This window comes from Pholcus phalangioides, unplaced genomic scaffold, assembly GCF_987345545.1.
Source record: "Pholcus phalangioides strain wild (caught in Gottingen) unplaced genomic scaffold, Ppha-v1.0 ptg000039l_1, whole genome shotgun sequence".
In the NCBI taxonomy this organism is placed as follows: Eukaryota; Metazoa; Arthropoda; class Arachnida; order Araneae; family Pholcidae; genus Pholcus; species Pholcus phalangioides.
The window spans coordinates 15435083-15461650 of record NW_028301625.1 but is presented as its reverse complement, the minus strand read 5'-3'; the positions used below and the strand labels follow the sequence as shown (position 1 = coordinate 15461650).

Sequence of the window (26568 nt, the reverse complement as noted above, 5' to 3'; positions counted from 1 at the left end):
CCAAAAACCTCTAGACAGCAAAGGGTTGGACCATGACTGCCAATTGGCATGTTAATATTGTTTGTTTTTACTTCATTTATGAAAAAATTACACTTCAACAACCTTGATGAACGATTTCTAATTTTAATAACTTGTTTCTAATGATTAAATATATGCAGCAAATAAACATTTTTCCACACATGAAAATAATAAATAAATTTTACAATATCTCAACTTGTGTTTTTTTTTCAAAACCCAAGACTGTGTTCTTGACTTATTATTCTTCTCTTCCATTGGAATATGAAACTTACAAATTTTTCCAAATAATTTTTAGAACAGGAGAGCTCCAAAACCAAATACCCGTTTCATACTTTCCCAATAATAACGTTTCCAACCTTCATTTGTTTTTTCTAGTTCTGTTTTTGGAATTCCTTTTTGGTTGATAGTTACTTCAGTAGAATCTGATTTCTGATGTATTTTAATTGTAACATCAGAGTATACTCCTTCAGGCCAAGAGCTGAATCGCCATTTCTGTCTTATGAGAGAGTTCGGTTTCTGAAAAAAAATTTGATACACAATTGTCAAATTTAAAGTTTTTAAGAAAAAATTACAAATAATATATTCACGCATCTATATTTATTTTTATAGCGAAAAAGAAAAAACTCAAAGTAGGGACAACAATATTTTAAAATAAAATTGTTCATTGTCAAAGTAGGGACAACAATATTTTAAAATAAAATTGTTCAATATTAAAAAAGTGAATATAAGAATTTTCACAGATTAAAGATAAGGATCAAAATTTTAACATAATGTGTTGGCTTATCTGATTGTTCTTTAGAAACCTAATCTGAACTTTTAAAAAAGCCTTCCATCCTAGAATGCTACCTAAAAAATCTATGCTTAATACAACCTATATGAAACTCGTCTCTCTTATGCTGGGATTACACTATAAAAGTTTGATAAACGATTTTTTTTATAAAACTTGGAAAATTCAACAAATGAGTGCATTGGTTACATTTGAGCAACCTGTGATTTTATTGGTTGAATTTTTCAAGTTGAATCAAAGAGCTTCTACAAAACTTTTATAGTGTAATCCCGGCCCTTAGACCAGTGGTTCTCAACCTTTGCGAGCCCGCAGCCCGGTTTCGCTCATTTTTGTGAGTTGAAAGCTCAGTCAAACACACGACCAACAGAAAATGAATGAGGGAAAAGGAAACGGCTAATCACGCGCGGCCCGGTATGAATGATGTCAGGGCCCGGCGGTTGAGAAACACTGCCTTAGACGCATAGGTAGCATTCTAGGGTTGATACATTAAGTACAGCATCAGTCATGACAATACATTTTCCATTTCAGCCACATTAGTCATTGGCTCTCAAAGTTTTAAACACTTTCAAATAATAAAAATTAAGAATATAATATGATTATATGCTTCAAAGAAAGACTTCACAAAAAAATAAATGAAATAAAAAACATTATGAAAATTAGAAACACAAAAGTTATAAAAATTTATCTTATAAGTATTATTATTCCTGAAAGCTAGATTACATGCCTGGGAGCCTCACATGAGGACAGATATCTCCAAACTTAATTAAATTTGCTATGAATGAATGAAAGTAAAAAAAAATTATGAAGCGAGATCATTTCAAGTTTTAGTGGCAAATATTTCATCATTCATCAATTTTTATAAACGATAATTCAAACTTACAAGCTCCACAAAAGTACCATATACATTTTTTCCATACATTTCAAACTTTCCCCCTTCTGTTGCATCGATAAAGCAATTACCTTGGGTGAATGCATCAACCATCTACAAAAGTAGTAATTAAAGCAAAATAAAAATCAAATCTAACTGTATAAATAAAATGTATGTATGTAAAAAAAAAAAGAATATAGAATCAATACTGATTTCTATACCCTGCTATTACATCAAACTTATATATCACATTAATAGTAAAATTCCCAGTGAAGGAAAAGGCAGAGAACGTATCCTGCACATAACTGTGATAAATGATAAGCATTTTTATATATTTTCAATCTAATTCCATGACTTTGGAATACATACTAATAATGTATGTTGATTAAAATCAATGCATTCATGTTTGAAAATGAAAAATATTGGTTACAAACGATTGATGACTCAAATTGATATGTTGGCACTATACAGGGTGAACATGACATTTCTGCCAAATGAAAGGAGGTGATAAATGAGCCCAAATGGAACATGAAACACCCTACCAACCCTGCCCTATCTGAAACTGTTTTGAGTTATGGTGGATATGATTATGGGAAAAAATGTGTCAGGTCTAAAAAAACTTGGATTTGTGAAGTTTCTGAAAGACCAACACACAAACTAAGCACATAAAACATCACGAAAGGTGAAACTGATTTCATTGAAATATCTAAATTTGTTGGTCAGATAAGTTCAAAATTGAATTGTTCGCCAAAATTTTTGATCGCCAATTCTGCAAATACCCTTTCTAGCTAAAATCGGTCAAATTTACTAAAAACTTGTCAGTTGCACCAGCTTTCAAAAGAGCCTACAATACATCATATCAGTGTTCTAGTTCAGGAGATATTTAGCCTTTTGTTTGCGATACATCACTGAAATGAGCATTTGCCAAAGTAGAGATTAAAAGTACTAAATTCAATTTTGTACTTCGCCAATCTGTCAATGCTTGTAGCTTGCCATTAAATGCAGATATATGGATAGAGAGGTGGTGCCACACATCTTATAAGACTTTTTCTGCAAAATCAAATTTTTATTAGCTGAAATCTGTAATCGTTCATTCCAAATTTTATACTATCTGAATATTTCATTACGAATATCTACTCTGACAAACACTGATTGCTGTGATGTATCACAAACAAAAGACTAAATTTTTCTTAAACCCCCTCCCCCAGAACACCAATATAGTTCATTGTAGGCTCAGAGATGACGGTGCACTCTGATTTACCTAGGTCCTTGGCAAAATCTGGGTCCTTTTTGAGTGAAAGTGGGTACCTTTCGAAAAAAAATTATACCCCCATCATTCTCACCAGTATCTCTGAATTTTTTCCAGATGGACCAGGTCTTTGATCACCTGCTTATTTATCTTCGTTGAGACAGAGCGGAGGGGCCATGTTCTGGGTGCGAAGGGGAGGTATCTCTGTGAATCAAATCAATAATCCATTTCTAAAAACATGTTCACTGAAAAAAATTAATTTACAGGCTTATAACTAGGTTCTTTTACTTTCGTTTTCTACTAGTAGAAAAAACTTGCAAAGATGATTTATTTGTAATTATTACTGAGAATTTAACAAATGTAATAAATCTAAAACAAATATACAGTCAATCCCGCTTATAACGTTCCCATTTAGAAAGTTTTAGTACAACTTATTTTCATGGTCCCAACTTTAAGTAATTCTCCTTTCCCGTTTAAAGCTTATTCCCACTTACAATGTTTTTTATGATGGTTTTTTTTAAAAACATTATAAGTGGGATCAACTGTAATTAAAAGTTGAGCATGCACATTTATATATTCACTAATAAATCAATCTATAAATTCCCTTCTGATTGATTTTCCATTATAAAAAACCTTAGCTACTTCAATAATATCTTGCGATTAAATTTAAAGCAAATGAGATTCTGATTACCCTGTTCATACAAATCCTTGCGAAGCGATTTCCTGGTGGGATGATTTTCTTTTCCCTCCCTGATGGTCCACCACTCTGATCTGTCACCATTTAACTCTCTGGCACATATTTTCACACCTGAATATGGGAGATATGTCAGATTTGTATTGGTAAAACTTGACAGTGTGCTTGTGTGTGCCCAGAATTTGTAGTGTTTTATGTTTAGTAGGTTTTGCCATCTATCCAGGGCCGTAACTAAATACTCTCTCAAAAGAGGCAAGCATGTATTTTGGCACCCCTAATTTAGAAGCAGTTAGAAGCACTGTGGTGGTCGAGTGGTTATAGTGCCGGACTCGTGATGCGAGGATCCGGGTTCGAACCCCACAGTGGTGGTCGGCTGAAGTTGGTTTTCTGTGGTTTCCAACTTCAAGGCGCAAATGCGAGCCGATCTCCCCGTTAAAAAGTCTCGCCACAGAGAGCAACAGTCCTACAACGATAAATCATTCAATCATAACACTTCACTCATAGTTAGAAAAAAACTGGTGGCAGATGGCAGCACGACACATAACAAGCATTACACAGGAACAAACTTCACGTCAGGTTTCACTACACGTACACACACATTCCCGCATGTACCGATTCGTTGGGGGGTTCCGCGGGGGGTTGTGGGCGGGGTGCATGTGTGGTGTAGCAGTAGTAGGTAGGGCTCGTAGGTAGGGTAAAAAAGGGCTCGGGATCCATGATGTTCTTAAGTACAGCCACCTCGTTGGGCAGTTTGCCTGTTGTGGCGTTGTATTTGTATTTGTATTTGTATAAAGGGTAAATTCAGCGCCCCTTCTAATCCAGAACCTCAGGCACCAGACCCACCTGCTCCCTCATTTGCGGCCCTGCATCTACCCTCCAAATTGGTAAAATGTGTGGATTTGAAATTTAATATTTGTGTTGTAGGTCTGGTGTTATTGTTGTGGTAACCAGTTTTTTTTTTCAAAGGAATAGCTGACTCAAAATTGGAAACCTTAAAATATCATATTTTTAGACGATTACCCCTGCACAATCACGAGTACCAAACTCGGATTTTTATCAAAGGCAAAATCTGGGGGGTTTCACAGATCAAAAATTAATATTTTTGTGAAAAATTAAAATACATTCTTATACTATCTGTTAATTTAAAATTGTTTTTGAGTGTTCATGACCCAAACTTTCTGTGAAGAATTAGATACTTGTACCCTTCAAAAGCAGATTCTGCACACGCACCCGTGATTTTTGCAATGCAAAACAACGACTACTGCATAGCAGCTAGATGACAAAACTGTGGATATTCAAAGTAGAGTTTTTATAGATTCTGGTTTTTTCTCAATGATCTTTAAAAAAGGGTGTGTGCATTTGCAATCTTGTAGGAGGAACAAGGCAAATTTGTCTTTGAATTTTGGTAGATAGCCACGAAAGTACCATAATTCCTGGCATGTAACTGGAGGGGGAGAAAACCCGCAGGGGAATAGGAACTCAAATTTCATAATTCGGTATATGGCCCATCATTCAGGGATGCAACCTGGGATCTGTCATCTAAATCTTCAACAACCCGCGTGTACATCAATACAGTACAGTAAAACGATTCATTTGTACTTCAAAGTAGTAAAACAACTTTTTCAAGGTCAAGCAATCATGATGGAGTTGGAAAAAGTTAGGAGGGGATTTTTCTGTCTACTTTTTTACTCTTGGAACTAGGAAAGAACGCGTCCCGAAAGACACATGAACTAAATTTTTATGAGTTTTTTTTTTTTTTTTTAAATTCCAGGTATTTGATGCGCTATAGCATGCCAGTGGCATCTCTGTAGACTCTTTTGAAGACTGGTGCAATGGACAAGTTTTTGGTAAATTTGAGTGATTGTAGCTAGAAGAAAGGGTATTTGCAGAATTGGGGATTAAAAATTTTGGAGACAATTTGATTTTGAACTTTGCTAATCTTTGAGTGCTTGTAGCTTGCTAATAAATAAAGATATTGCAATGGAATTGGTATCACCTTATATAGGATGTTTTCCACCCTTTCCAAATATGCACTTAGTTTTTCAGAAACTTCACAAATTCAGGTTTTCCAGACTATATGCATTTCCCCTCATAATCAATTGCCCACCATAACTCGAAAAAGGTTTGATATAAGACAGGGTTGTTTGGTTTTAACCAAGTGGTTTTTTTCAAAAATCACGTAAAAGTGACCTAAATATAATTTTTCTTCCTGAAAAATATATTGGGGTTCATTATTAGCCAATATTATAATTTTTCCCCCTGAAAAATATCATATTGGTTCATTATTAGCCAATATGTTTTATTCTTGCCACATTTTCTATTCTTGGGGTACATGCGATGGTATAACCTTATATGGTGTAAGGTGATGTAAGTGGTTCCCCCAAAAAACCTCATAAAAGTGACCTAAATATAAATTTTTTTTCATATTATCTGAGTTGCTGAAAATTATATACAGTATCAAAATTTCTCATTCTTACTGCATTTTTTAACTTTGCGCTACATTCAGATGCTCTATCTTAAGCAAATTCATGAATGAGGATTGCATCACACATATGTGGTGGTGGTGTATTATCACACAGGCTTTTTTCCCTTCACAAAGAAGCAACAACAGTAGTGACTTCACTCGCATGCTAAGGGCAGGTGGTCTTATAATCCAAAAGGAGACCAGCTGCTCCTTAATGACAAAAATCAGTGTACTAGTAGTTACATTACTTTCACAGACATTTTAATTTTTTTTCCATAGGAAACAGCACATCTCGTACTGTATATTGCCACCAGGCTTAATATTGAATTATTTTTACATATTTCCAACATAATCCCCAGGTAATAAAAGTTTTACTGTACAGTAGTAAAAGCCTGAAATTGGGCAGTTCGTGAAGTGGCCGGTGATCCCTGTCCAAAAGAAATTTCAGTTAGAAATTCCTTGGAATATGGACTGGGTCATAGTTTAGTTAGGATGTACAGTAGTAGTAAGTGATTTATAAGAAATAATCAGCTATATACAAGGTGATTATAATTAAAGTTCTGATTCCAAAACATGAATAAGAACTGCTGGTCAGAATGGCTTGAAAATTTGCAATTGAATTTTCTTTGGCCAGTGGTATAATTTATTTTGCACAACCACATTACATTTTGGCACTTCAACAGCACCAGTGTGTGAATAGCAAGGCTGGACAAATCCCAGATGCTGGGGTGACTAGAAAATCAGTTTTGGCACCTAAAATTTTATATGCATCATTGTTTAATGAAGTGTAAGTACGAGACAATTTTTTTTGATTTCGTAATAATGTGTCTTCCAACATGAGGACGGGTCACAAAGTCCCGGAAAAAAAATTACTCTGGACTGTTTTTCTTGGGGAAAAGCATACTTCGCTCTTAACGAATTTGGCGGGCACCTAATTTTTTTTTATTTGTCCCCCCCCCCAGCCCTGGTTGATAGCACAACTTTTATCAAGATGCACATTGCAACACCAGTGTGAAGCAGCTGCTGAAGAACCATCTTGACAATAACATGATGACACAACACCTGGCTGCCATGCTTACCTGTCAGGTGAACGCTACTGTAACCCTTGCAACTTTTGGCTTAGGCAATTCCCAAAAATGTTATGTGCAGTGGCCAGATTGTAAACTTTGGTGAATTGAAAGCACATCCACATCATTACCATGCCACAGGTCTACTCTGATCTGTTGTTTAACAAGCACTTTAGTTCTTCCACCTCACAGCCAGAACACAGTGGACAACATATTTAACATTTCTTGTGTAAGTTGCAGTTGTTTAAATGACTTCATTTTTGTGATGTTTCCATGAATTATGAAATTGTGCCATGCTAACTGCATTATCATGTTGCCTTGACTGGCTGTCATATCCGATCTGTGAGTAGATTTCCCATGTGCTGGATGAGTTCAGTGTCATCAATCTTACATTTTTAAGTAATTTTTTGCTCTTAGCTATACAAAATTCCATTGCCTCAGAAACATTTATACAAATTTTCAAGTCATTCTGACCAGTAGTTTTTATTTTACAGTGCTTTGAAATCAGAACTTTAGTTACAATCACCCTGTATATTGTAAATCATTGCTAATTAAATTAATTATGCTTCATTAAACACATTGTAATTGCTTAGTTTTTATCATAGTTTTTGCAAAATAGAGTCCTAATTAAGTGCAATGAAAGTAACTGGAGAAACTATCTTTATTAAGACCAAAGTTTCTGGACCAATATTGCAGAAATATTTAAAAACTATTATCATATAATGTGCATTACACTGATATCTACAATTTTAAGTAAAACATTTTTATTAATACAATTTGTATGCGTGTTGTATTTGTTTATTACAATAAAAAAAAATTCTGTGTCAAAGATAAAATAAACAAACCTCTTTAGTTGTTAGAGCTCGATAAAACTCATCAGCAGTGCATTTGAAAGTTTCAGTCGTATTCAGTTCACAAGTCACAATGTTTTGGTTCTCCTTTATTGGTTCAGCATCACTATCACCAATTTTCAGCTGTAAAGTTTAGCGGGTGTTAATAATCAAATCTCACATGCAATTTTTTTTTCTTTCACAAAATTATTATTTATATATGTATTTTTACCCTCCAAAATAATGATATGTTCTATATAAGTTTTGGAAAAAATAACTACACTATTATAATTTCTTTTTATATCTTTTGCTAACATGGCCGATACTTCTATTAAATTTGGAGTGGATTTTGTTATGAATGATATAAAATACTGACAAGTATGCCACTCACTGTGACATATTAAGCAACATCACCATGTGTCACCAAATAATGCTGTTTTTGGCATCTCTCAAGGTCACAGTTGTTGGTACTACCAGCAAAATGTTCTTTATGAGCATTTATGTCAAACAAAAAATTAGTTAATATATTGCTCATTATAAGGACTATCAGAGGCATCTTTAATTTCTTTCAAACTACTGTGTGTGTGTGTGCTATCATGTATGTCTTTATTTGCTGTAATTATTTTCAATAGGAACTGACTTGAATTCACATTTTTTTTCCAATTTCTTTCTCAGAGACGTAACAACTAAAGTGTGATTAAACAATTATTTGATGGGGATAAAAAAAAAGAAGCTCACATGCTTACATCATAGCCATGTAAAAATGAAACTGCTGAACAGACAAGTTTTGCTGTAAAGTTTCAGATTCATACAAGCCTTTTATTTCTGTTAAAAACAACCCATACATCATTCATCATGGTTCCTTTCATAAAACGCTATCACCGGTTACAATATTGACACAGTAGTAGGCACACACCCTCCTAACCAGATCATGGCCCACCGCAGTCTCAATGAAGAGATTTTATCAGGTAATCAAAGAAGCCATGGGCAATGCTGGAATCTGTGCATGTATGTGTAGTGAACCTAACTTGAAGTCTGTTTCTCTATAATGCTTGATATGAGTATGCTGCCATCTGCTGTCAATTCTTCTAACTATGAGTGAAGTGTAATTATTGAATAACTATCATTGTAGGCCTGTTGCTCCCTGTGGTGAGACTTTCTAGTAGGGAGATCGGCTCGAAGTTGGAACCACAGAAAACCAACTTCACACACCCTGGCACCATATGCACAGATGATTAAAGCTTATTTAAAATTAAGTTTAGATAGTTAGAAAATTTCTTTTGGTTATTATAGGTTCATCACAGATTTGTTCGTATTTTTACTGTTAATTACAAGCACAATTATATGTTTATTAACTCAGAAGCATAATGCACCTAAGTATGAAAACTCATTTGGATATAAAATTGAAAACTATGCACAGATGTTTTTTTTTTCCCCCACAAGAAATCTATATTTGTAAATATTTTTCTTTTCATTTTTGAGCTGAATAGACCCAAAATTTGAAAATAAAATTAGTCAAAAACCTTTGGCAGCTCTACAACACTAATATTTTGAAGTTTTAATAGAAGCACTATTCACAAATTAATGATGCACATTCCAAGCACAGATATTGTCCTCAAAATGTACTAAAGTGTTTGGATAACACTATTTTATTATTTAAAAAAATATTTTTAAAAACACTAAAAATATCCAGCATAGGTGCAATGCTCCTGTTAAATTAAATTTGATGCTGAAAAAACCTGTTCACATGAAAAGCTACAAACATGGTTGACAATAGCTTACGATAAAAGTAGGAAATATACTAGTGCAGAGTCTCTGCTTCAAATTTAAAGCACTGGTATTTGAAAACTTGCAGGTTGATTCATCCCATTGCAACAGATAGAGAAGAAAAAGAGAAACAATGGAAAAAACAGACACATATATTAAATATATATATACACACTATACAGGATGGCCTTGAACTTCTCTAACAAAATGAAAGTACAAGTTTTGCTTTGCCACTCAGGGTCACAATCCATTTATATACAGAATGTCTAGTTAAATTTCCTGGTTCTGAGCTACAGCAATAACTATTCATTAAAAATGTATGAAACTTTCAACACATCTTAATAAAAGGGTGGAGAGAATTTTCATAGCCTTTTTAGAGATAGAATATCTCTACTAGTTTCTGGTGTGAAATAAGTTTTCATAAAAGAATTTCATCAATGAAGTTGTTGTAAACTCAATGTCATATTTATTACTGCAGTAATCAGAATGGAAATGGTTCTGCTGACACTGTTTAGATGTCTTGCAATGAAGCTTGAATAGATGAGTTACGTGGTTATAAACACAGCACTAATTTTTGCATAAGAACATGCCTTCTAGTGGTGAATGTCAGAACTGATATTTTTTCATCAAGTTCTTCCCCATATTTTCATAAGACCACTTGTGAAGTTTCATAACTTTCTGATGAAGAGTTAAAATTGAAGACAGCTCAGAACAAGAGAACTTTGATTATATAGGCATCTGATATTTGAGTCAATTGTGATCCTGCCTTTTATAGCAAAAATTTGCCTTGACATTTATTGCTAAATGGCACATCTCAAACATTCTGGTGAGGAATTTATAACAAATTGGTAAATTCTGAAAAAAAAATGCTGTAAGTATATATGTGTGTTTTAATGCATTTATAAGGTCTGGGGTATGCATGTTATATGCTCCAATTGCTAAAATCCATCTACCAAACTGGAAGCGAGAGCGGCCGATGCCAGAATTTTATAAGTATTGTGTTGAGGGCCTGCCTGTTCTCTGTGGAAAGACTTCCAAAAATGGGAGACCAGCTGGCATTTGCACCTTGAAGTTAGAAAACCAACTGTTGCGAACCAAAATAACTGTCGCTTGCAGAGATTGAACTTGGGTCTTCGTGTTGCGAGACCATCACAAAACTCCCACAACTGCACAGTGGCTATCTTAGCATGCCATACCACTCCTCTTATTTTATTGGACGAGTTCAAGACCACTCTTTTACACCACTCCATTATACAGATAAATGTACTCACTTTTTCTGTCAGTTGACATTTGATTTCCGCAGAATTTTTAGAAGGAGCAATGTCATTCTTAGTTGGCAAAATAAGACCCTTTGAGTACTCTAAAAATGTATAAACACACTTTACTGATTAGTTTAGGAAAAAAATATCGAATATTATTTGAAGAATCCCCAAACTAGTAAAATAACATACTAATGGTTACGGAATCTGATGACAAAGAAATTGTTGTATGTAATAGAACTTTGACTTTCATCGCTAGTGTCAAGGTTAGAAGATTCTGAGTTAAAAAGCAGTGGATCAGCCACATGTCGTACAGGTGAGTTAATACCAAATGTTTTGCCTGCATCAGTGATAGTAAGTAGTACTGTTACACTGGTTCTACCCACTGCAGCATTAAGACTAGACTTAACAAACATAGAACATCTCTTGCTGATTTATACTATCAGATAAGTCAGTCATAATGAAGTAAGCTTTTCAGAGGGTGAAAATACAATTCAGCTTGTTCTACTATGAATCATAATCACACATGTTTGTGAGAGAGCCTCGAGGCTATAGATATTCATAAGTAGAGCCTGGATTATATATGCCCTAAAAAGTGGGCAAAATATTCTTTAAAAATATACAAATATGCCAAAATATGCATTTGAAAAACCCAAACTATACACTAAAAAATCCTGAAAAGGTTAGAAATTCCAAAATGTGCACCAAAAATGAGAAAATATGCTTTAAAAAAATCACCATGTAAGAAAAAGCGTATATTTTTTAAATGCATATTTTCTATTTCTTACTGTATATTAATTTATGAAAAAATATCTCACATATGTAAATAACTTCTACATCTCTTTATGTAGACATTTTTAATTTCTAGTTTGTTGTAGCTGCTCAGTAATAAAATACCAGTACCAAAAGAATTTCGACACTATTTCTAAAAAAATTTAACACTTTTGACATATCTCCAGAAATAGTTTTACAATTAAACGGTTGATATTTGGAAAATACGGTATTACAAACATCTTTAATTCCCTAAATCCCATCTCCAGAAAAAAAGCCAATATTACAAGCAATATTTATTCGAAAAATTATATAAAAAAAAAGTGATTGAGCTTAAATTAACCTTTAAAAATATGTACTTTTTCTGACAATTTTTTGATTTTACAAATTAATGCTAAAAAAGGCAAAAATATGCAAATGCATATATAATCCAGGCTCTATTCATAAGCATTGTCAAAATCTTCAAATCAACAGTGTCAATGTTATTACTCCGACACATTTGATAAAAGCCACTATACTCTCTGTTGATTGGCCCTCTAACTTTAACTTGATTGATCCACAACAGGAATCTGATGCAGTTAAAGTCTGACATTGCTTAAATTGCTAGCACAACTCTGGTCTCAGCCATCTCTTTACAGCAGGGAAGATCTCATTGACTCCACTCTCTAATGTTGTCTACCGGACTCCAGATGTCTACTGTAGATGAGGACAAAGTGCTCGGTGCTAACCCACCTGAACATGACTCTTTAGCCTGGAATCTTCAGCACCGTGCAAGTTATAGAAATCTAATATAATATCTGAAATGTGCTACTATGCCTATATTTTTGAAGGCATAATTTCAAAAAAATAGACACAAGCATTAAAATATGAATTGTCATTATTCTATTTTTGAATTTCAGTTAGCTTAAATTAATCTTAAGCATTTACAATTGATAATGATTGTTTAGGAAATAGTCTGATTGGTTGATATGATGTCCAAACTTGCTACAAAAAATTCATCAGAAAATATATTGAAGCTAGTACAACAAACTTTGTAAAAAAACTGATATTTTTGTGACTTCTTTCATCTTAGTTATCAGCAGGTCAAATTTGACTAGGTTTATTTGCACGATAAAAGAAAACACACATTAAAAGAAAGTGAAATTTTATTAGAAAAAAATGGCATGTGTTGATCATAAGTTGACACAGGCTTCTGAAACAGAGGGAGCGAATCACAGAGGGTGTTTATAGTGAACTTGGGAAGAGGGAATGTCTACCTCTGCCTCTTTCTCCACCTATGGTAATAGAATTTCTTTTACTGAAGGGGGAGACGTTTCCCCCTTTGCTCTCCCCTGTATTCACCTATGGTGTTGATATGTGGCGCTTATAATGGAATCGCATGTACAGTATTCATGTATGTTTCTCATTGTAGCACATATGTGCTAATGCTGTGATTACTAAGATTTACTTACATTAAACATTTACTGTTTTATTTATGCAGATATGCAACCTCCCCCAGTGAATCTGACAGATCTCTGGGCCGATTTTTATTTTATCACTACAAATTTACTTTGCAAAGTAAAAATTTACTTTATAAATCTACTGGACTTGGGCTTGCCGCCATGATGTGCGGATTCATACATACAAGGAACATGTAAATTAATTTGTTAATGTGGGTGACTGATTTAAGTTAAGAAAAATTTCTTTGTTTCAAATTATTTGATGCAAAAATAAACACAAAATTCTACCTTCTTTCAAAGATTTTAAATATGATGATAACTTCTGTTTAATTAATGCTGGTGCTTGTTTCCTCAGTATCGTTTTTATAACTTCAAATTCTGGTTCAGGTTTATCCACTGAAACAACCACCTTGCAAATATAACAAAATAAACAAGGTTTGATAAAGAAAAATAATACAAAACAAATAGCTGAATTTAAATAAAATTACAGGTTTCAAATATACATATGTTTGTGAATACTTTTTTTTCTCAAATAGCTCTACATAAGAAAATTTTACTTTGTGTATTTAACTACATACATGAATATATATGTGTTTTTACAGTCAAAGCTTTTTATTTACAGGCAGGGTCATTTAGTTTAAACCATAGTTACCAAGCTTTTTATTCCATCGCCCCCCCCCCCCCCCAAATGAAGTGAATCCATAGGATCCTATGTTATGTGTGACATATTATGTGTTGTTTTTAGCACAATCAGTTTAGCACAATCTCCTTATCAAAGTGAGTAATATTATTCCCTGGAGGCCTTCAATGGACTGACTAGGAAGGGAGTGCTATGGGCACAATGTAAGATTCTATGGGTTTGCTTGAGAAAGAAAAGGGGGGGGGGAGTTACGATGAGAGATTCTTTTTTCTTTAAAAGGGAACAGGTCAAATAAGTTTGAGATCAACTAATTCATTCTGAATGGTCAATTTTGATAGAAAAACTTGTAAACTGGCTGTTCATATTAATTTTTAATTTCATAAATTTTGAATGAGTAAATATTCAAAGAATTAATGACTGATTATTCAAACTCACATCAACATCTTCAATTTCATGCTCTTCACTTAATTTCAAAATTTCAAAAGTTCCCGTCACTGCATAACTATCATCATCTTTCATCTTTCCTAATGAAAATGAAATTGTACACTATAAGGGTTGTGCATCAAATACACATACTATACACAGACACCAATAGACCTTATTTCATCATGTACACTGGAAGAAACTACAATAAAAGTATATTTCAAAAATTATACATAATACAGATAAAACTATCACTGGTCATGAAAATTCAAAATCCTTTCAATTGAAAAATTGAAATAAAAATTTGAAAGTAATAAAATTTTCCCCAGGCCAAATAAATATTTTCAATTTATGTAACTTCTAAAACTGTTTAGCTCATTATTATTTAGTTTATTGTCAATAACAAATTTCTTTGTTAATAAAATAAAAACCAACCTTTCCATTTTAACTCTATGAACCATTCATAAAAGAATATTAACTTTGCTTTCCTATTATTGACAAATGCTTCTCCATCACATTTACTCATCTCTGTAATCACACAGCATGCTGGAAGAAACAATGATGCATATCAAAATATATAACAGTGAAAATTTATCAAACACGTGAAGGCATACCATTAAAAATAATCTAATAATAATCTAATAATTTATGAATTAGTTTATTATTAAAACCAAACTCAGAAACATTGGTTATATGAACTTAGAAAATAAAAAAGTGCAAAGTATAGACAAGAATAAAAAGAGAAGCATAAAAAATAAACAAGTGAACAAGTACAGAGAAAAATAAAGTCTGGTAATTGAAGCAGTATTTCAAAAATATTAGTTTGATTATCATGTCTTATCTTTCATTTTACACAGCATTCCTTTGCTATTTCTTTTCTAATGGCAGATTGAGATTGTTTTCTTATGAGACTTAAAACTAAATGTATTTCAGCTTTATTTTCTACAGATCAGATTTTTGTCTTCCTATCAGAACTAAGTTCAAACTATATATATTTTTAAATATAGATACCTGTATCATCTTCTATTTTCAAACTTGTTAATAACTCAGTTAGCTTATTTTTTGACCATTCTGATGCATCTTTTTCAGTCCTAAAAAGCGAAAAACAAATTATGAAGAACAATAACAATCTTCTCATTCAAAAACAGTTAAACCCCAATTTAATGATAAACACAGGCCAGCAAAAATTTTTAAATTGAGGATGCTAAAAAAATAACTGAAAATTTACCTGAAGTATTAGTGTTATTCACTTTTTTACTAGATAATTAAAAGTTTAACATAAAATATGATTTCTTCTTTTTCAGCTACTTTTGAATGACGAAATGTACTGATACAATACAGTGGAATCTTGAAAGTTTGATGTTCCGGAAAATTCAAGGTGCTTAAATTACTTCTAAAAAACACCAATCTTTCTGTTTCTCAGTAAGAATGCATATTTTTCATTTTCCTTCAAATGCCAGTAATTTTAGTTTGAAAAAGAACTTGCCAAGAACTAAGATCTTATCCTTGGGCTGGAGTCTTCAATGGGCCCCCCAAGCCAGAATTTTTCATAGGCCCCTAGTAAATTTATAGTATTGAAAAAAAATCATTTCATTTTGGGTCTCCAGGGTTGGAGCTCTTGTAAGCTTTCATTCTAGGGGGGCAGAAAGCTGGCTGGAATTTCTTGACAATGTGGAGTCAAAAACCCTGATGGAGTTGATATTGATCCTAAATCCAGTCTTCAACTGGTGCGGGTAATTTCGACAAAGTACAGTGGGCCCGATCCAGTCAAATCCATTATCTTCACCTCCACGTTAGGGGCCCCTGGGTTTTTGTGTGATAACGCATTGAGATTCGAATGAAGAAAGTGGTAGTATCTCTTGTGTGGCCAGAAAAACTGGAGGAACATCCTGGAGAGTGGAATGGAGTCTTGTAGCGTTTCCTGGGCCACCAGGTAGTACAGGGGCCCGAACCCTCTCTTGACAACAGGGAGGCTGCCCCATCAACTGGTGTATAATTCCGCTCGTCCTGTATTTCCAGGAGGCACCTGGGTGGGGTAATGCTCAACGATGCAAGGGGCTCTCCCGAGGCCACTGCTGTATGAGGGAATCTGGTTAGCTTAAGGAAATCTTCCTTGGAGTGATCCAAGGGAAGCTGGTCACACATCACAAAAACGAAATCATGAATATGGAAAATAGCAAAGAAAGAGAAAAAATGCAACAGGCCAATCCCCAAAGAGATTAACCCCATGCACCAGGAGGAGATGTGGAAGTGAGAGCAGAAGCATCTGTGGAAGCAAGTGCGGAAACACAAGTGGAAACCAGGAACCCTGCTGCAGAGGGAATAAAACTTCTATCAACAAAGGAGAACAAGAAGTGAGAAAAAAAGGCATAATCTGGAAAAGGCTTTAGCAAGAGTGAACCCGGCAGAGGATGATGTTAAGAATGAGGAGAAGGCCACTACGCCCGGACCCTCAGGACTCACATCGGGCACTGTCAGGGCCTCACAGTCAAAGGGGGCTGTCCCGCCCAAGCAAAGAAGAGCTCCTGGCGGTACGCCAGAAACTAGAGTCAAAAAACTTTGCAAGGATATACAGCAAGGCTGCAAAGAAAGGAATCACCCTCAGGGTCCAGGCCAAGGACCCTGAAAGGACATTGACCCCAGCTGATACATCACCAACTCAGTTGAGGACAGAATGCTGGAAGACACTGGGGGTATCTATCCCCATGTCGACCGAACCATTTTCGGAGTGGAAGGTCTACGCATCATTTGCAGAGACCAGACCACCCTGGAGTGGCTAAAAGAGGTGATCAACAGGTTACCGCCTCCACTTAACATTGAGGGTGACACCAGATATCTAGCCCTAGGTCCCGGTGATAGCAGGGGTGCAAGCGCCCCTCATCTATTTCGGAGCAGCAAAGTTCATTTTTGGAGCAGAAATTTTGAAAATGGAGCAGAACTAAAAACGAACCATATCTGCAATATAAGGAGTAATTTTTCTGTGAAATGCCAAAAGTTTTGCCAAAAATGGTTGAAATAAATAATTCTAAATAAATTTCCTTCACAAATTAAAATCCATTTTAATTTTTTCTGAATTATCTTATCTGTCACTGCTAAAACATGCATTACTGAAATGACGAATAAAAATTATGAGACTCTTTTCAAATTAAGCAACATGCATACTAAAAACCTAGGCAACAAGAATTTCTGCTGCTTGAACACCAAAATCTTATTCATCCTGATATATAAAAATAGTGTGTGCAGAATATAATAAGGGTTTCCGTGAAAAAAAATTAGCTTCTCAAAAAATTTAAAGGAATTATTAAATTTAAAAGCAAAATGCAAAAAACGAGAAAAATATAAATACCTTATTTACTTAAAAAATTTTTCAACCTAATAGCATGTTAATATATTACGAATCACGAGTTGCTTTTAGAAGTTCAGATTCTCAATGACAATTTTTTTCAAATATTTCATGCCCTTGAACATAAGATTTTATATGTCTTATTTCATTAAAGCATTGGATGGACAGATTTTTCAATGTTCGAACAGACTTTTATTTATTTGTTAACAATGAACTCTCTTTCACTGTCTGTGTTACCATGTGCTAAAGATAAAAAAGCCTTCACCAAAACTGGCAAAATTTTGAACTTTGGGCTGCTTTCAAGGTTATAAAGTTTGAATATGTCTGCCCAACATCTATCTATTCTCTGAACTGATTTCACTTCTTGTAATTATTTGCATTGTAGTGCAACCCATTCATCACATAATTAATAGTTTTGTTGGTGATACAAAGTTGAGCAACATCCCAGCAATACGTGAGGGAGTAATGTACCATTCCAGCAATGCACGAGAGGAAGTAATGTACCATTCCAGCAATGCACGAGAGGAAGTAATGTACCATTCCAGCAATGCACGAGAGGAAGTAATGTACCATTCCAGCAATGCACAAGAGGAAGTGCAAACGTTTCATTCTCTCCAACAACATGTTTTGGAAAGGTAGGACATTAATATAAAAAAAGGTATCTCACAGAAGTTATGTAAAATGAGCACATGCTCCTAGTACAAACTCCTTCCTTTGACTATTGTTAAATGCATGCCCCTCCCCCACCAATGCAGTGGCGGACCGTGCGGCCATATTGGGTGCTGCCCTAGGAGGGGTGTCAAATGGAATTGAAAGGGTGAAAAAAGCTTTGTTTAAAAAAAAAACAAAAAAAAAAAAAACGGCGTCAGTAGCGCCAAAAACAGATTCCGCATGGGTAGAAATTGTTTTCCTCGAGCCGCCCCTGTGTTCACCAAATCCGGATTTTCGCAATATGAAATTGCCACGATCGGCAACTGCCGACGATAATCACACGACCGCATAGTGACTAGATGACAAAACTATGAATATTTTAGCTGGAGTTTTAACAGGTCCCATTTTTTTCCAATGATCTTTGAAAAATGTCGGTAATTTAAACGAGTAAACCAATCCTCATTTCGATGTATGCAGTCTTTGAACACAGGTTGGCAGCCGCGAAATTACCGTAATTTTCAGTATATAACCTGCAGGAGAAAAAACGGTCTCCGAAATCGGAAAATTCGGCATATTCATTCAGGGACTTTGATAGCCCGGCGGTTAACCAATAACAGTATAGGACTTTATACTTCAAGGTAGTAGAACTACTTTCCAAGGTCACGATATAACGCGATTGTGGTAGATGGTGGGAAGTGGAAAAAAAATTGAAGTCTCTCCCTCCGTATTTTTTTCCGTGTCTCGGAAAGAATCCTGTGAACAAAATTTTCGTGCTTCTTTTTCCTAAATTCCCGGTATTTGACGCACTACAGTGCATTAGCGGTACCTCCACGAACCAGAAACAACAATTGGCGCAAATGTGCAGGGATTCGGCGCCTTGGCGCACCATGTAGCAAGAGAACCGTTTCGGCGCAGTTTGGCGCAGCTCTTGCACCCCTGTGATAGACCAACCAAAAAGTTCTTTGTATGGAATCCTGGAGACAGGGAACCAAACAGATCCCTGAAACTTTTGGGTGTGTGCAATGAGGGTCTGGTGCCTGGGCAGCTCCATGTGCGAGCTATCATCCCGGGAAATAGGGGTAATACCCTGGTGATTAGGGTGGAGCAAGCGATGGTTGACTAGCTTGGCACCAGATCTTTCATGGCGCACCGTGGGCTGAGCAGTTACATTCAGAGAGCCATCCCGGCAACAGAAACCAGCCACAGGATGAGGAGACATCTACATCCCAAGCAGAACCTGCTACTGAAGTGGGGGCTGCCTCTAGAACTGCAACAGGGAAGACAGATGACCTGGTGGCGATAATAGATTGGGACTTGGAACAGGACCCTGGGTCTGACTCTGATCTGTCCCTTGGGTCACCCATCTAACAATCATGGTTTTTCATGCACCGAGTGGTAGCAAACTACCCACGGGTAAGTAAAATAAATTCTAATATACCTTGCCATATGTTATTTAGGCAGATAAATTTACAACATAGCAAAGCTGCATCATTTAACCTTGCCGCTTCTTTACTTAATCAAAGTTGCTTTGCAGCTCTGATTCAAGAATCGTAGATCAGAAACAGGATGATTATGGGACAACTACCAAACTCCCAAATTTTTGTCAAGAAAGGAATGGGGACTCACCCTAGAGTATGTGTGTACTTTGCAAAAGGTATCCATGCTTGGGCACTTCCGCAATTCACATCAGAAGATGTTGAGGTTCTAACAAAGGGTAATGAACTTAACAAGAATTGCCCTATCATGATTTGCTCGGTCTATATGGCCTATGATCTTAACATTCCACAAGAGTTCTGTGAACTGGTGGTACATTGTGAACATTACAATATAAGTATGATTATTGGATGAGATGCCAATGCTAACCATACAGCCTGGGGTAGCTCAGATATGAACCAGAAAGGCAAAACTCTAATGGAATTCCTTATGGAAACAAATTTGGTCTGGGCTAACCAAGGGCACAGACCAACTTTCCACACACGTAATAGGGAAGAAGTAATTGATCTGACACTGGTCTCAGTAGATATTGCAACCGCGATCAAGAAGTGGAGGGTCAGCGATGAACCCTCCTTACCTGATCACAGGTTCATAAACTTTCACTATGAAAACAAATATTTCTAAATGTTTTCAGAATTAAAAGAACAAAAACTGGGATCTATTTAAAGAAAACCTGGAAAACCAGCTCCACACTCTTGTCATCCCTGGAGACGAGATACTAACAGCAGATGTTTTGAACCACCATGCTGCCATCCTGATGGAGGTGATAAAAAAAAACTCTGTAAATCAAGCATGTCTACTTAAGCTTGACAAATCTCAAGTCAACTCAAAAAATAGTGGACTAAAGATCTCGAACTCCTTCATAAGAAAATGAGGAAGGCCCACAGGAAAGCCGTTAGGACAAAACTTGAATCAAACTGGATCTACTTCAAGGAGGATCAGAGAAAGTTCAAGAAAGAAATCAGAAAAGTGAAGAATAGCTCTTGGCAGAAGTTCTGCATAGATATGAGCTCACTGTCAGAAACCGCCAAAATAATCAAATTGATCAAAAACAATTCCTATGATAATATTAATGTTATTGAACGACCAGATGGAAACTATACCATTAGTTCAGCGGAGATGCTTGAATGTCTACTGGATTATCACCTTGGTGGATCTACAAAACCAGACTCTTGTGAACAGTGTAGGCCTGCCTTGGAATCAGTAGACACTTTGCTAGCCAACATAATAGTTGATTATGACGAATTTGCTGAAGCCGTGGAAGGATTTTCTTCTTTCAAATCACCAGGCACAGATGGAATATATCCTATCTTTCTACAAAAAGGCTGGGAACTTACTGGCAACGATCTGATTCATCTCTACAAAGCCAGCCTAGCTTTAGGATACATACCTAAAGTATGGAGTAGCTCCAAAGGTATCTTCCTACCAAAACCAGGAAAAGACACCAATCATAAATCATCTTATAGAATGATTACATTATCATTATTTTAATTAAAGTTATTGGAGAGACAGGTACTCTTGCATCTCCAAGATATTCCCCATTTAATGGGCAAAATTAATGTGAACCAGCATGGCTGGGTACTCCACTGACTCTGCTCTTTATCAGTTGATCTGGAGAATTGAAAACAGTTGTTAATGGGCAATTTGCTATTGGCATTTTCTTGGACATTGTTGGAGCCTTCGAGATATATATCTATATAACATTACATTCTCAACTGAGGTTCTTGACTCCCCTTAATGTTACGAAAGGCACTAATAGATTACAACATTCCACCTATGGTAATTAGATGGATAGATCATATGCTTGGGAACCAAACAACCATTGCTTGTATTCTTGATGCCCAAGCTAAAGATCTATTAGGAGAGGTTGCCCGCAAGGGGGAATCATTTCTCCTTTTTTATGGAACATAGTCTTCAGCTCCTTGATCTCTGATCTAATAAAAGGACCAGGATATACCTAGGCATATGCAGACGATCTAGCCGTACTCATCCAAGGACATGATATATCCACATTGAGGTATCTTGCTCAACGAACTTTACACTCTGTCAACAGATGGGGTGATAAGCATCAATTAGTATTCTCCACGGAAAAAACCAAAATAGTGGTCTTTACATGGAACAGAAAGTGGGAACTTGGAAACCTAACCCTGAAGGGACAAGATCTTACTATCTGTGACAAAGTGAAATACCTTGGATGTCACTTGGATTCTAAGCTCTCTTGGAAATTCCATATTCAAGAAAGAGCTAAATGGGCAACTAATATACTTATGCTATGTAAAAGAATTATTGGTAAAACATGGGGTTTAAATCCTAAAACCACCCAGTGGATTTACACCATTATTGCACGCCCAATGCTGAGCTACGGATGTGTGGTATGGCATCAGGCATTAGTAAAGATCTCTTATGAGAATGTCTTACAAAAATTGCAAAGAGATTAGGGTGCATTCTTATCACAGCAACTTTACCCAGCTCCCCCTCTATTGTCCTTGAAACTGCTCTCAAGTTGCCACCTCTAAGATGGTATCTACAAGGAGAAGCTTTTAAGACCATGTGTAGGCTGGAAAGTAATGGTACTTGGTGCAACAGACCTTATATGGGATACAAACCCTCTTTTAAAAACAATTTCGACAGCTGTCTGCTGGGTAAAGTAGAAATTCCTTCTCTACTAATGCCAAAAGACTCTTATCCCAAAATAAAAAATTACACTATCCACATACCTGGGAGAAATGAAATTACTAACATAACTGATAACATATCAATGGGAGTTATCGAGTGTTACATTGATGGCTCCAGGATAACCGAAACTGGGCTGGAGCAATCTTCCGCATCTCTGGAGTGGACCATGACTACCATAAGATACATTTGTATCTTGGTAAAACGACTACAGTCTTCCAAGCTGAAGTATTTGCAATAGCCACTGGCTGAAAGCCTGATTTCTAAAGGGTATCATGGCAAACAAATTTTTATCTTCTTGGATAGCCAAGTAGCATCAAAGGCTCTTCACAACTTCAAGTTCCAACTGTGCATCAAATACTGCACTGATATGCTGAATAAATTGGCAGTATTTGGCAACAATGTCAACCTTTACTGGGTTACTGGACATGAAAATTTCCAGGGAAACGAACTAGCAGACCAGATAGCCAAAGAGGCAGCGAACCTGAAGCTATCTGGACCTGAACCTTTCTATCATGTCCACTATAAAAGGAGATGTCAAACAATGGATAGAAAAAAAAATTTCGGCAATGGAACTCAAGGCTGAACTGCAGACAGTCCTGGACATACTCCAATCCAGAATGAACTAAGTCTCAGAAAAGCAGATGATTTTAGAAGAACACGAAGAGATCTTTTTAAGAATGAAAAGAATAAAATATTCGCTTTTTTTAACCACCGCTCAACATGTTCAGAAAGTCACTCGTCAATGAGAATTCTCAAATCAGACCCTAGTTGCTTCCGGGATAATAATACACTTCAATTCATACGTGAAACATAGGTTGCTCAAACTAAAAATGAGCGACCATGCACTTGTCAATGCTGTAAGTGATTTTCCATTCATTAGCTCATACTGTAATCATATTCAAGTCGTCTGGAGCCTCTTCCTATCGCTTAAATAGGGACAGACTACCCCTATTAGCTTCATGTCATTTGCAAATTTGTTAACAATCCCATCGATACCTTTATCCAGTTTATCGATAAAAAAGTACTGGGCCAAGGACACCTTCTTAAGGAACTAAACTCACTGGATGAAAATTCAACACAGTTTCTCTACTACCCTTTTAAAACATTGGAACCATATTAGAAAGCTTCTAATCGGAGCTTGCTTTCCCTCAGCAACACTACTTTTCCAAATCTGTGCAACTGGTCACAACAAATCATTAGTACACTCCCTCAGGACCCTAGGATAGATATCATCTGGCCCTGGTACACATACATTTTTTAGAGAGGTACATAACGAGGTAAAAAATTTCTAACTCATATTATTTTAAATTCATCTTGTATCACATTTAATGTAAACAAACCACAAAATATTTTAGGTATTAATGGTATTTTTTCTCAATCAAAATGGAAAAAAAGTATCATCGCTAATTGTATTTGAAATAGCATAATTTCGTTTTCCATTGAACTCACTGTCTCACTAGGATTATGTTGCCGTCAGGTGGTATTTTTCAGATATATTCATTCTCATAATTTTTTGTAACTCCTGCCTTTCCATTTTCAGTGTCATGAAGAAATATCATTTAGCTTACTATTATTTTAAAGAGAGTGATACCCAGAGTGACTTGTGCTCGGATCGGTTTATTTTTCAGAGTCCAGGTTTTATTTTTTTTATGGAGAATATTTATTTTTACAACTAGGACTGTAGTTTATTTAAGAGGGAATTCCTAAAAGATTCTGAATACCCATAAAAACTTATGCCCGGATCAATTTATTTCAAAGAGAGTACGGGTTTTTTTTTATCATACTGAGAATATTTATTTGTAGGCTACTATTATTTGTAATATTATTGTTGGTTTCCACTTTTGTTATGTTTTCCATGCCTTTTTTTTCGGAGTCCGTAGTCAGTCATGGCCTTGGCGACTTTTCCTCGGGCTGTCAGATGCGTTTGGCACCGAAAAAAAGTCGCCAAGGGACTGAATCTGTTCCAATAAGGGCCATATTCACAGACATGGTTTAAACTGTAGTCACAATTTTTGGATAATAGATCAAAATAGATTGGTTAAAAACCTGAATTTAACCAATCCGTGTCGATCTCTTATCAAAAAAATTGTGACTATGGTTTAAACCATGTCGGTGAATACCGCCCTAATTGTTTTATTATTTTCAAAAGAAACAGCAAGCTGGTGACATGACTTAATTAAATCTGCCGAACACATAGAATAAACGTCCAGTGTCACCATGTCTCTATAACATCCGGCTAGATGCATGCCATCTTTGCTTCTTCTGCCAATTACTGCAACACAGAATAAACATTTGGCTCCATATATGTATTCTCTGTCTTTCATTTTTGTGAAGAAAGTTTTTTACTAAATAACGTTCCATATAGCTTCCGTTATACATGAATTTTTCATAAGCATAGTCAGCGCCAACGTGGTGACTTTTTTCACGTCAAAATTAGCAACCCTGATAGCAGTATCAAATTTGATAGTTTTCGAAAATCTTCATCAATAGCATATTTCGTTTATTATGCCAAGAAGGAGAGCTGCCAAGAGCGAAAATTAAAAATATTTTTAAATATTTTTGGAGAAAATTAAAATATTGAAGAAAAAATCCATTCTTATACTATCTGTTAATTAAACATTTTTTTTAAGTGTTAGTGACCTAAAATTTTTATGGAAGAAATCCTTGTGCCCTTACAAAGGCAGATTCTGCATACGCACCCCTGATTTCTGTGATTCAAAATGGTGACAATTGCATAGTGGCTAGGTAAAAAAACCGTGGATATTCAAGGTAGAGTTTTTACAGATTCGGTTCCCCCCAAATGATCTCAGAAATTTTTTTTCAATTTGAATGAGTGTTCCAATTTGAACAAGGGTTCTAATTTCAATAAACCGAGTCCTTTACGATTTTTCAAAAAATGTGCATTTGCAATCTTGTAGGAATGAAGTGAATTTACACCATATATATTGGTACATATCTGCAAAGGTATTGTAATTTCTGGTATGTAACCTGAATGGGAAAAAATAATCTGAGATTGAGAAATTCGGTATACAGCCCCTCATTCAGGGACACAACTAGATATCACGCCATATTATTCTTCAAAAGTTTACACTCAGTGAACTGTCTTTTTCTTCAATCTAGGAAAGAGCGCATCCTATGGCACGCATGAACCAAATTTTTATGCATCCTTTTGTGAAATTCCGGTTGATGCGCAATAATGCGTCAGCAGCATCTCTGGTTGGTGGTGACCACGATTATCGAAAATGAATCCTGTTACATATTCCTAAAGTCAGTTGCTGTAGAAACCAACATATGTCATTGCTATGCCACTTTAAACAGCTGCAATCTTAAGTTCTATAATTGGAACAACAGTCTATGTCACAATTGTTCATTGTTTTTTAAGTTACATTCGCAGACGGAATAGCGATCTATGTAAAACTTTCAGGCATAAAAAAAAATTCCCCAATTCGGTGATAACTGAAATGATTCAGTCAAATAAATAAAATAAATAGCTTTCATTGTGTCTCTTTCAAAGTTTGAAAAAACCACACAGACCACTGCTCGATCAAACAATTTTTCAATTATAATTTTTGAATTTATACCTTATTTCCTATATCTTTTCTTTTCAATCATTACTTTTCAATAAAGACTTTCTTGATTATTCTCTTAAAATTATCCCGTGTAACATATCTAACACTAATATGCGTGAAACATAGAGGAAAATTGAAAATAACAACATCGCTTACCAGTGCCAATTATTTACATTAGTGGCATCTGGACGGTCTTCCACAAGCCATCTAGGATCACCTTCACCCCATTTAGCCATTCTGGTTACTCAAATGAAGGTCAACTATAATGAAAAAATTGCTTTAAATGATAATTAAGAACTCTTTTGAATGATGACTTAAAAGTAAATATACGAAACTTGGAAGTTCGGTGAAGGTTTAGACAGGCTGGTTCTATAATTGATTGCAATAAATGATGTTAGTTCGACTCCTAATTAGCTTAGGTATTCATATCAATAATTAATTTTAGATTGGGTGATTAACAGTCCCGTAATTTTGACGCCGAACCGGCAACGTGATCGATCTAGCCCAACATTCAACAATGATGAAACCACGGGTATGCCACACTCCGTTAGGTTTATCT

The 26568-nt window shown here is 35.5% G+C and overlaps 2 protein-coding genes across 3 annotated transcripts in view; one reads left to right on the top strand and one right to left on the bottom strand.

Moving 5' to 3' along the window:
- The window catches only part of LOC149065618 (transmembrane 7 superfamily member 3-like), a 40856-nt gene extending 35254 nt beyond the window's left edge, over window positions 1-5602 (top strand). Inside the window, exon 10 of the mRNA XM_089253725.1 lies at window positions 5388-5602. Within this exon, the coding sequence (XP_089109851.1) occupies window positions 5388-5395 (8 nt within the window). The 3' untranslated portion in view covers window positions 5396-5602. The remainder of the gene's footprint in view (window positions 1-5387) is intronic.
- Window positions 104-26568, bottom strand: LOC149065617 (activator of 90 kDa heat shock protein ATPase homolog 1). 2 transcript variants are annotated; one of them, XM_089253727.1, is made up of 10 exons: window positions 26345-26564; window positions 26166-26269; window positions 15288-15367; window positions 14712-14822; window positions 14289-14377; window positions 13502-13622; window positions 11016-11104; window positions 7993-8121; window positions 1686-1787; window positions 104-534 (listed from the first exon to the last, which is right to left on the bottom strand). In XM_089253727.1, exons 2-10 carry the CDS (start codon window positions 26243-26245, stop codon window positions 310-312), a joined length of 1026 nt encoding a protein of 341 aa, XP_089109853.1. In that variant the 5' UTR covers window positions 26246-26269; window positions 26345-26564; the 3' UTR covers window positions 104-309. The 2 variants fall into 2 exon arrangements, with proteins under 2 accessions (XP_089109853.1, XP_089109852.1); XM_089253726.1 differs by having other exon boundaries at window positions 26166-26568.

What these genes read in the sequence shown, in the direction of transcription:
- LOC149065617 (XM_089253726.1), bottom strand. Translation starts at nt 26,245, where the DNA reads ATGGCTAAATGGGGTGAAGGTGATCCTAGATGGCTTGTGGAAGACCGT. An exon ending in AATGTAAATAATTGGCACTG is followed by an intron (nt 15,368 to 26,165) that starts GTAAGCGATGTT and finishes TTCGCTTTTTAG; the next exon opens with GACTGAAAAAGATGCATCAG. An exon ending in CATAGAGTTAAAATGGAAAG is followed by an intron (nt 14,378 to 14,711) that starts GTTGGTTTTTAT and finishes CATTTTCATTAG; the next exon opens with GAAAGATGAAAGATGATGAT.